Source organism: Brachycentrus maculatus, unplaced genomic scaffold (genome assembly GCF_059751285.1).
Source record: "Brachycentrus maculatus isolate JH-2025_06_01 unplaced genomic scaffold, ASM5975128v1 h1tg000229l, whole genome shotgun sequence".
Taxonomy (NCBI): domain Eukaryota; kingdom Metazoa; phylum Arthropoda; class Insecta; order Trichoptera; family Brachycentridae; genus Brachycentrus; species Brachycentrus maculatus.
The window spans coordinates 108532-121728 of NW_028280980.1; the positions used below are offsets into that span (position 1 = coordinate 108532).

At 30.7% G+C, this 13197-nt stretch overlaps 1 protein-coding gene across 1 annotated transcript in view; it reads left to right on the forward strand.

Moving 5' to 3' along the window:
• Tsp5D (Tetraspanin 5D) overlaps window positions 1–13197 on the forward strand; it is a 42905-nt gene that overhangs the window by 16966 nt on the left and 12742 nt on the right. Inside the window, exons 2-3 of the mRNA XM_088264515.1 lie at window positions 7236–7299; window positions 9807–9998. Coding sequence (XP_088120641.1) covers window positions 7237–7299; window positions 9807–9998 — 255 coding nt within the window. The 5' untranslated portion in view covers window position 7236. The remainder of the gene's footprint in view (window positions 1–7235; window positions 7300–9806; window positions 9999–13197) is intronic.

Consider the following 13197-nt stretch of genomic DNA (forward strand, 5'->3'; position numbering starts at 1 on the left):
GACTTTCATATTCTTCTTCATCTTTGATGAGATGTCAAAAAATAATATGTAGAGCTTATTCAAAAGGAGGCCCCAAGATGAAATTGCCTATCAAATTATGTATATTTTAAAATACAGGGATTTTTTTCAATGTAGCTAATTGTTAGTATGATTAAGATCATTTTATGCGTCGACATGATACCATAGTACGAGGTCAGTAGCCTTTATATCGCAATGTTGATACATCTCGTTAATGCCGCCATCTAGTAAGGTGAAATGCTACTGCAGAAAATAAAACCAGCCGACTTAGAGGAAAGTGTTGAACAATTTACACGGATTAATGAATCGTCCGAGGTCAAAACTGGGCCCTTTTTACTTCATGGTATGCCGCCTTATCTTTTGTTGATTTCTTTTTTATCACCTAAGAAATGTAGGGAAGTAGGTGTTTAAAAAGACCTTAGCAAAAAGGCGCAAAGTGAAACGGTATTTTATAGTTTGTGAATCAACTTCTCTTTTTTATTGTGCCACTCCACACTGAAGGTTTGCAATCAACATGGCAGTTTTTACTTTGTAACAGCTCTAAACAGAGACTTCAGAGTTCTACAGTGGAACTACTCTCTCAAGTTTTAATCCAGGATATGTCTTCTTCCTTTGTTTCGTTTACTTTCACTCTGCCTTGTAATATAATACGCATTTCCTCGTACTTTAACTACACTCATAAAATGGCCAAAGTACTCTAGCTTTCTTTTCTTAACAATGTCTTTAACTTATTTTTCTTTCAGCATGTCTCTCAGCTCAAAATGCACACACACACACACATGTATGTATGTATGTATGTATGTATATGTATATATTTATATATATATATATATATATATATATATATATATATATATATATATATATATATATATATATATATATATATATATACATACATATATATATATACGAGTATGTGTATATATAAACACACACACTATATATGGTTCTATAGGCACCATCTATGATTGAATTTAGTAAGCTTTTTTAAAACAGAGACCCTTATGAAATACTTGTATGATTTTTCCCGTATTATATTACATAAGTACTAGGACATGCCTGAAAACGTGATTTTTTTATTTAAATTAAATTTATAATTTAACATTTATGGTGCCGAGAACACACATATGAAAGTACGTGTCAATTTAAGGATATATACATGTTCCGAAATTTGAGTAGTGTGATTGCGAATCGTGGGTAGTATGGTGAAAGTTACAAGTGATCATTAAAACCAGTCCATGATAGGTCATAAGCCCTGTAAATACCTAGACCCAAATACTCTTTTCCATATGTTGAGATATCAATTTATACTATTGTACATTTTCTTTTCATTAATTGATTCAGCAGTCACTTTTTGGTAAAATCTATCCATTTTTAATTTAAGTTTTACTTAGTAAATACCATTATTTCTTAAAATCTCACACGACACGTTTCAATGCATTCCGCGAAAATGATGTGGTAAAACTAATATTAAAAATTGCACATTTTCGTTTAAAGTTCGTTGATACACTGTACATAACAAAAATTATAAAAGAACATTACGAGATCATTCTGTTATCTGCTTTATTTGGTATCCCAGTAGTTTTATGAGACTAACTACGGTATAAAATCATAATTGAGAAATATCTCTTTTTTAAGTCACAATTAAATATCAAGTTTTCAATTAATGTTTTGAGTTAGCGCACAGCGAGAGCATTCTCTACTATGGGAAGCTGAGCATTAGGTAATGGATTCCTTTATTAGCCAAGACGGTATAACTCATTGCATTCTGCATTCATAATTATCGCTATGCGTCTGCTTCGTTACGACACTCAATTTTTACTTTGAAATGTCCTGCAGAAAAAAACATCACAATTAATTTATAGGAAAGATTATTTATTGACTTGGCGCTTAATTTGTAGAACTCCATTTTAATTTATGTATTAATTTTAAATCAAACACAGATTTTTTGAGTCTACTAAGTTGTATTTTATTAACAAAAAACACATAAAAAATTATACTCTGACAATTGTTTCGCCTTGTTAGGGCATTATCAAACGAAACGTTAGGGCATTATTCGTTTGATAATGCCCTAACAAGGCGAAACAATTGTCACAATATAATTTTTTATGTGTTTTTTGGTAATAAAATACAACTTAGTAGACTCAAAAAATCTGTGTTTGATTTAAAATTAATATATAAAGGAAAGATAATTATTTGTCATTTTTTATTTACAAAAATACTTCAATTTAAAACTATTTCTGTGAGCCTAAGTAGCTGATTATTAGAAATAAGTATCAAATTGTGGTAGAATGGATTCGAACCAAGAGACTCTGATTCAAGAGTCTGCGACACTAATCACGGGGCCACAACACGACACTAAGACATAAGAATAAGTCATTTATATAAATAAAATTTTTGAATAAAAATATTGAGTAACCATCACGCTGTTTCGTCGTAGGTCTAGAGAGAGAATAGAAAGCCACACTAAACTGTCTTTAAAAACATACCTGCCGATTATTTCGATTCTACTAGACCACATTCAAGTATTTGAAACACTTGATCATGCTAAGTTATCCTCGGTATTCCTCTGTTTTGTTTTACTGTTCTTTCCTCACTCATTCGATTCACATGCCCCCAAAAACCATCTCACCACACTTTTCTTAATTTTATCGATAATGGTTATCTTTTTTAAAAATATTTATTTTGATTTTTACTAAATCTGCCACTTGTTTGTTTTATCTTATTTGCTTATCTTAGCCTTGAATTATTTCCTTATATCACCAATAGATCATCTATCATACATCGTTTTGCCGCACATTCGTCTGTGAGAACGAATTTGGACTAAATACTTGAGTATCTGAACTTTTCCTAGGTCTTTCTCTGCTTCTATTACCGACCAAATTCGCACCATAATTTGTATTCAACGGTTCCTTCTTCACTCATTTGATTCACATATGGAAAAGAAAATATACAAGTAAAGAAAATGAGGATAGCAGTTGAAGTTGAGCCACTCGGGGTTACATTCCCGTAACTTATTCACTACGAGTCATACGAGTCCCTTGAGGTAAAACTTCTTAAACAGTCCCACATAAAATATTTTGAAACTCAATGATTCACAGGTCATATTAATGACCTGACCAATTAGAGCTCGTTAGTGGTTGGTCGACTAATTCATATTCCTCAATATTGCGAGTCAAGCACTTATACATACTACCCTGTTTTGCATTAAATTTATCAAATAGGTACCTCACTACATTTAACAATTCGGGTATCCAAAATAAATTATCTGAAAAAATACTTTATGGAATGATTTATATGTAGTGTTTAGTCATATATATCAGCTATCTGATATATCGCTCACTCCTTTCAAGAACGTCATAAATCAAAAGTCGTCAATTTCCAGTTGTGCATGTTTTCGGAATGCCCAGAAAATGTACTATATCCCAGCAAAAGCGGAGTATTTTTAACTTAATATTTACCCGCTACAGGGCAGAAAGTGTAGTTTTTGCATTTTGAAGAAAAGGTTTTGTTTAATTATTCTTCTAAATAAACTTCTTATTTTTCAAATGGAGAAAAAACCTTAGGTTTAACCTAAAAAGATCTGTTGCACAGTAAAAAGTTCAATAAGTGGCTTGATATTTATTTTTAATACATTGTATTATATTTTTAAACTTTAAAAACGTTCTCCTGAAAAATCAAGTTTTTTGATTAATGACGTTCTTGAAAGGATTGAGCGATATATAAAATAGAACCCATTCGGGGATCCAAAATAAATGATCTGAAAAAATACTTTATGGAAAGATATGTATGTAGTGTTAAGTCATATTTTCTTATTATGTTTTTACCTTATGTTTTTTATATTTACTCATCTGTCATATTTACTCATTTTTTCTGCATTTTCAATATTCGCGATCGCATTGTTGTGCCATAGATTTTTTTTATAATATCATTGCCTAGCAAGCATTGTGAGTTTAAACATATAAGAATCATATTTTTTCTGTAACAACTATGAATTCTTTAGTCTTCCTCTAAATATCTTTCGAGAAAGATCCATGGTGATTGCCTAGTTTACAATATGATCAGGTTTTCTGCGTCCTGTGCCCATACCATCTCATTTGCCTTTCCCCTTACTATTGACGATTTGCTTACCTTACTATTGACGTCAGTTACATACAGCCTTCCAAGAATATGTAAAACTTTTTATTTTGTCTCTAATTTATGTATATCAGGATCTTTAAAAACTATGCTTCTCTGCTAAAATCAACATCACACACACACACACACACAAACACCCTCTTACACACTTTACACATGCACAATTTTTCTTATAAGTACGTGTTCACCTGCTAGATCTACACTAAATACTTTGTACTAATCTTTATGTCTCTGTGGTAACCTATAATTGGCTTTTTTAATTAACGTTTTACTTAGTAAATACCACTATTTCTTAAAATCTGCTGTGACACGTGTTTCGATGCATTCCGCATCATTTTCAAACACGGTTCATTTTCAGATACGGTGTTTGAAAATGACGCGGAATGCATCGAAACACGTGTCACAGTAGATTTTGAGAAATAGTGGTATTTACTAAGTAAAACATTAATTAAAAATGGATAGATTTTACCACAAAGTGACTGCCGAATCAATTAATGAAATTATAATTGGCTTGTTTAATGTAAATTTTTTAATGATTAAAGAAAACACTTCGTTTTTTACCACTTGAGTTTTATTATAGACTACATGTTTCAGAAGTTAAACTTCCATCATTCAGGTCTGTATAATAACATACAGTTATTATACAGACCTGAATGATGGAAGTTTAAATTCTGAAACATGTAGTCTATAATAAAACTCAAGTGGTAAAAAACGAAGTGTTTTCTTTAATCATTGTAACATGTCTTACCACAAAGTTAATGCCGAAACAATAATTAAAATATTTTTTTAATGTTTTGTTTTACATATATTGCTGTTGTTAACCCAAATAAAAAATAAAATAAATAAATATCCAGATTATAATAACGGTAGATATTAATAATCATATTTACCTTTGTGATTCAATTATTGTAGGGCTGTTTCAAGTTAGTGATTCGGTTATGTAGTATTGTTCATTTACATCCATCCTCGAACTTTTTTCTTACAGTAAAAGTCAATACATCACTAATAACCTTTTCTCTTCAAATCACCTCATTAGGATTCCGATGACATCGTGTCCCGGTCATTATGCCGCGATTTTAGTTCAAACACTATAGCACGTAACAGTATTGAGACGCGTCCATATGAACGTGTGCCCATTTTCATAATACACTTGCATATGTCGCTCACTCCTTTCAAGAACGTCATAAATCAAAAATTGACAATTTTCAGTTATGCATGTTTTCGGAATGCTCAGAAAATGTACTATATCCCAGCAAAAGAGGCATATTTTTAACATGATATTTACCCGCTACAGGGCAGAAAGTGTTGTTTTTGCATTTTGAAGAAAAGGTATTGTTTAACTATTTTTTTAAATATACTAAATATTTTTCAAATGGAGAAAAAAACTTCAGGTTTTACCTAAAAAGATCTGTTGCACAGTAAAAAGTTCAGTAAGTGGCTTGATATTTATCTTTAATACATTGTATTATATTTTTAAACTTTAAAAACGTTCTCCTGAAAAATCAAGTATTTTGATTTATGACGTTCTTGAAAGGAGTGAGCGATGTGTACATGTTTTAAAGGAGAAAATCCTAACTGTTATGTTACGCGGTTGTAATATGTTATCATACTAATGAAATACTTTTTGGAAATTTTATTTTACTAACATTTTTATAAGTTTTAAGTGTACTGACTATTCTTGGTGGAACTGCATTTTATAGAATAAAATAACAACTACGAGTATATATGTGGAGAAAAAAACAATGTAGTTGTAATTTATTAGATGCTATGTTAAAAGTTTTTTTTACTGACATTTCTTGGTGGAACTGCATTTTAAATAATGAAATAATAACTATATATGTGGAACAAAAACTATATGGTTGTTATTTATTACATTCTATAAGTTGTATACTGTCATTTCTTGGTCAAACTGCATTTTATAGAATTAAATAACAACTATAAATGTGGAGAAAAAAACGATATAGTTGTTATTTATTAGATTCTATAAGATTTGTACTGACATTTCTCGGTTGAACTGCATTTTATAGAATTAAATAACAACTATAAATGTGGAGAAAAAAAGTATATACTTAGTTGTTATTTTATTTATTGTTTCGGCATGCACTTGTGGTAAGATATGATGAAATTGTAAAAGAATTTTTTTTTTACCGTTTGAGTTTATTTTAATATGACAAAATAATAAAATAAACTCAAGTGGTAAAAAAACAAGTGTATTTCTTTTCCAATTTTAGTTGTTATTTATTAGATTCTTTGAGTATTGTACGGACATTTCTTAGTGAAACTGTATTTTATAGAATAAAATAACAACTATGTAGGTATATGTGGATAAAAAATTAACAGTTGTTATTTCATTTAAAAACATTTTTTTATTTTTTTTTATCAAACACTGGATTATTCACCCTACGGATAATATATCAATACATGTTTTACATATTTTTTTTTATTGTTATAAGACTATTTGTTACAAGACTTTTTGTTTCCCTATTAGTGTATTCATTAGTGTATTTTTTATTTTTGTATTAGATACTGTATATATGTATTATATGTATTACTTTAAAGGCTTCAGCCGTTTAATAAATACATAAATAAATATTTTAGTTGCCTCAACTAAAGATAAACCATCTATCATTTTTATACGAAAGAAGATGGAAGTCTGAGCATCCCAGGGCTTACAGCCGGCATTTGGCTGGTTTAAGTTATCGTTTTACACACTTGTGTAACGTTCACCATTCTAAATTAAATAAAACATGGACAATATTTTGAGTGTGTCCAAATACTTGTTCACAAATCATGATTTTTTCCGCTGAGGAGTTATTTTACACTTTTAACACAAATACCTTTTAACGTAAATACTTTTTAACAAAAATACTTTTAAACACAATTTTAAATTTTTATGCAGCTTATAGTATGACCAGTTATTTTATTCACAACATTTTGACTATGACATGTCGTAAGCCCTGTAAATTCCCAGACTTCCATATTCTTCTTCATGTATTTTAATACATATAAATACATGGTAAACAAACCCGAAATGTTTATTTAACATAAATTATATTTAATTTTTTTTTTCTTTTCAGAATGGGTAAAAGTGGCTATACGTGCGTACGGCACGTCTTCTGCTGGCTAAACTTAGTAATATGGGTAAGATTATCATACTTTATATTCAAATAAGTTATTATACAAAGCATAAGTAACTACGCATTACTAAAAATGATTTATTATTTCAAAATTCTTCACCCTTGCTCCCATTATCTCAATTCCCATCCCTAACTTACCCCTCCCCCCTTCCCTTACTTTTCCCTCACTTTTTCACCCTCATCTTTATATTTAAACCCGTAGATGGAACCATATGTACCTTTCAAAACTAGTCGTAATAATATAATACTAAAAAACAAGTGTTTTTTATGCATGATTTTCTCTCACATATGGATACTTTTGTTTCTTTTTTTAGGAAAAATATAGCAAACAAAACTGTTTAAGATATAAAAGAATGTTACTTTTAGTATATTTTCTGATAGTTTACTGTTACTGCTGTTTTTTTAAATCAATTTATTTTATGTAAAATACGTTTACGTAATTTTATATAAAATTTGCTTGAAAATGAATATCAAATTTTGTTTATTAAATTACACGAAATATCGTTATTTATTGGCACAGAACAATCAATCGTTAATGTAGATTTCATAATAAAATAAAAATAAACAAGTTTATAATAATTTGTGTTGCTAAATTTACAGCAGATTTTTGTTAAAGTGAAAGTCAAATTTTCTTATACCAGTTACGAAGAATCCATTAAAAAACAATTTTCATTCCTCTTATATTTATTTATTATAATAATGTCTTGAAGAAAATTGGTCATTGGATGAGACAATTAAGGAAATACTTAACTTTTGTAGTAATTTTCAGACTTGAACATTAAAATGCACATTTTTAGATCATCTAAATTTCTTGAATGTTACGTAAGTACGTTACATAATAATAAAATACATATTTTCCTTAAAATGGGTCTATTTTTGGTTTCAAACGAGATTGACATTCCTCAATCTTCATTTGCCATTCCTCTTATATTTCTAATAATTAACTTTTGTATTCTTTTTTGAACTTAAACATTAAATGTACAGTTTTTATTATCTAAATTTCTTGAATGTTACATAGGTACATTACATTAGAATAAAAGATGTAACTTTCTTAAAAATCCAGCTATTTTTTTCAAATAAGATTTCCTTCAATACAAGTTATTATAATAAATATAGGCAAAGCTGTCTAAGAACGACTGAACAGTATAAATATTAAGTATGTTCAAATATTTTTTCAGACATGCTGGATTAAAGTATTAAGGTAATCACATTGCATACTGTGTAACATTCACATTTATTAATGAACCTTTTTAAATATTACATAAGAGGAGAATAATGAATTTCTCGAATAAATTCATATTTTTCGATGGTTTTCTACGATTGTTTTTGATCTTACATTATTACAATTAGCTTCCTACGATATTGCATATTATATCAACTCGTATACTCACGAGCAAGCTGTGCCTTTGTGAGATTTTTGTTTATTTTAAATATATATAATAGATTTAGTCTGATGATGTCGGTAACGACGAAACCCGGTCGCTGGTCAAATAAAAATAAAGTTGAAAAGCTAAAAATATTGGTTTTAATTTAATAATATATTAAAATGCAATTCCATCACGAAGTGTCAGCGGATAATATAAATCTATATATAATAGAATAAATGTACCGAATTATAAGAAGTGAAATAAAAAAAATATAATTTAAATAAATCCAAAATATATATTTTTAAACTTTTCAAATAAATCAAATTACGTCACTTGTTCAAAAATTGATATACTCGTATGGTCAAAATAAATAAACTATTAAAATGTTACAAAACTCTTGGGGAATGGATCGATATAAGAACGAAATTGTTTAGATACATCGACTCATCTATACAACCTTGAATCTCCCACTCATCTATTATCTTTGTATGTATTTGGATCTTTAAAAGGTTTTACTGAAGATAAATAATAGTCTATAATGTTTGGATCTTTTATAAATTATGCACGCTTTTTTAATACAAATTGTATGTGTATTTAGAAAAACGAGATAAAATATCGTAAGTAAGGTGCGTTTCGATTTAGATATGATCATTGAAGTTAAAATTAAATAATCGCGAGCGTTTTTGCCTAGAATTTTCACTCATGAATTACATGAAATTATAGTAACTTTAAATATAAAGAGTAAATCCACTCACGAGTAGGCATTGGCTATGAAACTTATAAATTTGAAGCCTGAGTAGGGTCATGATAAACGGTGTGGCATAAGCCGTAGCTAGATTCAGAGTCACTTGGACGTTAGGTAAAATATATTTTTTACTAAGTTTCATATTTAATATTTACATACGTTTGAACAATATATTATAGATTATTTTTGACATATTAACATAGATGAAGAAGAATTTGGAAGTTTAGGCAGTTACAGGGCTCTGTCAATGCTAATACTTCCATATTATTCTTCATCTACGTTGAAATGTCAAAAAATAACTCCTAATTGGAGATAATCCAGATTTGTGAACATGGAGATTATCCAGATTTGTGGACACACTCAAAACGTTGTAATTCACCCTTGTTTGTTGGTTTTCAGATATCAGGGTGCATATTGGTGGGCGGCGGCATCTACTTGAGGGTATGCTACCCCGGGCAGAGCTCCCTGCTGCCGCACCTGGCCTGGGCGGGGGCGGACTCGCTGCTCATCGCCGTCGGGTCCGTCTGCTTCCTAGCCGCCTTCCTGGGCTGCTGCGGCTCCTGGGTCCAGTCCCGCTGCCTGCTGGTCACCGTGAGTGTCCTCAAACCTCTACTTTACTTAATTTTTTTTTACAAAAATGTTTATAATAAAATGTTAATAATTAAACATGCAATAGTATTGTATGTTTAACCTCAGCTCGTAACGCGTGTCTGTATTGAAAACTTAAGTGCATGTTGGTCTTCGGGTCGACCAAAAATCGCATGTGTTAGACATTTTGTGTAGTTTTGAGTGTGTAAATGGTGCTATGGTGGTGAAGAGTGGTATTGTTTGCATGCTGTGTTAGTGAATGTCCTGACGAAGAGACGGGTACATCTCGAAACCGGTAGACATAAATATTTAGGTTAGTGGTTATATACTATTATTATTAACATTTTTGTTAAAAAATAAATAAAAACAAACATTCATATTATTTTTTGACATCTCAACATAAATGAAGAAGTATATGGATGTCTGGGCATTTACGAGGCTTACGACCGTCATATGTAACATTCACCAATTCTACTCATAATTGACAACCACACTACTCAATTTATTGGTATTTCTATATATACGATCTAATTTCGAAACATTGTGCTTGAATCACTAGAATTTTACTAGAGACATCTATTGGTGAGGTGAAAGAATATCGAATTGCTCGGCTTGTTCTTAGAATCTGATCTCTCCCTTGGACTCAAATTAGCACTTAAAAATGCATTTGTTTGCTAAATTATTACCACTGTATATCAAAAACATTTTTTTGCCGAGATTCAAAAATTCATTCACCAAATCATAATAATCGTTAAGAAAGACATTGACTCATTGGGACTCTCACGTTTTTTCTGGACCATCGATCCAACGAAGTTCATATATTTCGAGACTTACGAATCTCCTTATTGGCAATTGAAACATTCATCCTAGTCACATAGTAGCCCCTCCCACATGTGTCGCTTTGATAAACTTTACATCATCACGTCAGAACAAGAAATGAGTTAATTGCTACATCAACGCCTAGACATATTATCCATTAAATGTGAAAACGACATTTTTTATTCAAATGCCTTATCAGGGCATCTATTACATACCGATAGATAAATACGTGGCCTGTTCAATTAATATATTATGTAGACTGAAGCTGATGAAACGACAACGCTCCAGCTCATTCGGGTTTCTGAACTCGTGAGTTTTTGACCAAACACTCGATAAACTGATTCTTCCCCACCCACCCTACTCTTTACCTCCCCGTTTGGCCTCTTCTTATTCCTCAAACTAAAAAGACCTGTTTGGGTTCTCTCCAAAGTATTCACCTTCCCTACACACACACAAATATGCTGATCTTGATATATAAACGTTTAAACAATAAATTACCCAATATTTGGGTAATTTATTGTAAGGTTTGATTCCCAAGAGGGTCACAATAATCTAATTTAATTATTTTGACCCTCTTGGATAAAATAAACAAATCTAATTTAAATTTAGTATGACCCTGGACTGGTACCCGAAGCGGCAGTGTAATCATCTTTCCTTCGTGTATTTAACGATCAAGATAACACTATTGATAACACGATGCAGTGCCCTATGCACCATTGGGTGCAGATAAAAGTTAGAAGAAGAAGAATTTAATATACAGGGTGCGGCTTCAAGCTCACATTTTAATATGGCATACGAGTTACCCAAATTTTGACAACCCTGTACTTTTCTAAGGCCTCCCACTCAACCGAGAAACAATAAAACAAGCCAAAGTTTAATCTCTTACTTTGGTTTGAATAACAGAAATTAAATACGTTTAACGACCGATTGCCGATAATCACCATTCAGATATAAATGGAACACTCACACATGTAATAGTCCACCCACATACGTCGCCTTATATGACATTTGAAAGACAGTATGCAAATAAGATAATGCATTTAGAAATTTGCAGTGAGTGATCAAGTGTAATTATCTTTTATTGCATTTTTTAACTATACCGTGGGAAGTAGGAAGTAAATAAAATAATAATAAATGACACGTAAGCTTTCAAAAAAGTATTTCGTGGTTTTGATTGGTAATTAAAAAATGTAATTAATGTTCGCCATTGTAAAAAAAATTATGTATTTCAGGGAAGGCCAAAGCGTCGACCACCTAAATATTCCACATATTTCAAATAAAATAAAACAACATTATTTTACAACATTTTTAGTGTGTCCAAATACTTGTTAACAAAATCTGGATTATCTCCAATTACAGGAGTTATTTTCATTTATTTTTTGACATCTCATCAAAGATGAAGAAGAATATGGGTAAGTAAGTCTGGGCATTTACGGGGCTGACGACCGTCAACGGCTGGTTTAAGTGATCGCTTTACACACGTGTAACATTCACCAATTCCACCTATTATTGACAACCACACTACTCAAATTCTTGGAAGTTCTATATATATGAACCAATAATATGAAAATAACTCCTGTAATTGAATATAATCCAGATTTTGTGAAGTAATTGCACACACTCAAAATGTTGTAAAAATATAATAGTTTTTACCACAATGTGACTACCGAGTCATTAATGAATTGAAAAATTTAATTATCCAGCTTATTCAAAAATCAAATATTTAACCTTTAATTAATCAACGACAATCCAAAGTAGCATAATATTGACGAAGCTTAAAAGTCAAAACTTTTGCGTAGATATATCCACATCGATTTTCAAAAGAAAATTAGTGTTTGGAATGTTGCTTTCATTTTGTTTGCATTGTCTCATTGTGATCGTTGTTTACAATTGTTTAATCCATTTCCCATTGTGGAAATATTGTTTTTAATGCATTTCAAATCTAGACAATGACGATTACTCTACAGAAACTTCTGTCGAGTCATCATTGTCAAGATCAATAAGGAAAAATTTTTTAATCAAATAAAAATAAACATTTAAAAAATGTTTTTGCTGACATTTTATAACGAAGTAACTAACCATGACGGCAAAAAGAATAGAACACCATGACACTCTTTGCAAACATTCTGTGCCTCTTCCACATTCGTGCATCTCCTGACCTGACTACTCCTAAGTGTTTAGAGACTAGAAGGAATGTGTATTTGATTAGGCATTTTTATCGATTGTTGTGCGGTATGATCGATAATCCTGAAATTATCTGGAGCATTGGTCTGTATGTTCCCGATAGTTACCTAAGACAGCGTCGGCATAGATTGTTTCACATTCCTATACACAGGTCCAACTTGCCGATGGTTATGCCTGTAGGAAAAGCTACCGCTATGTC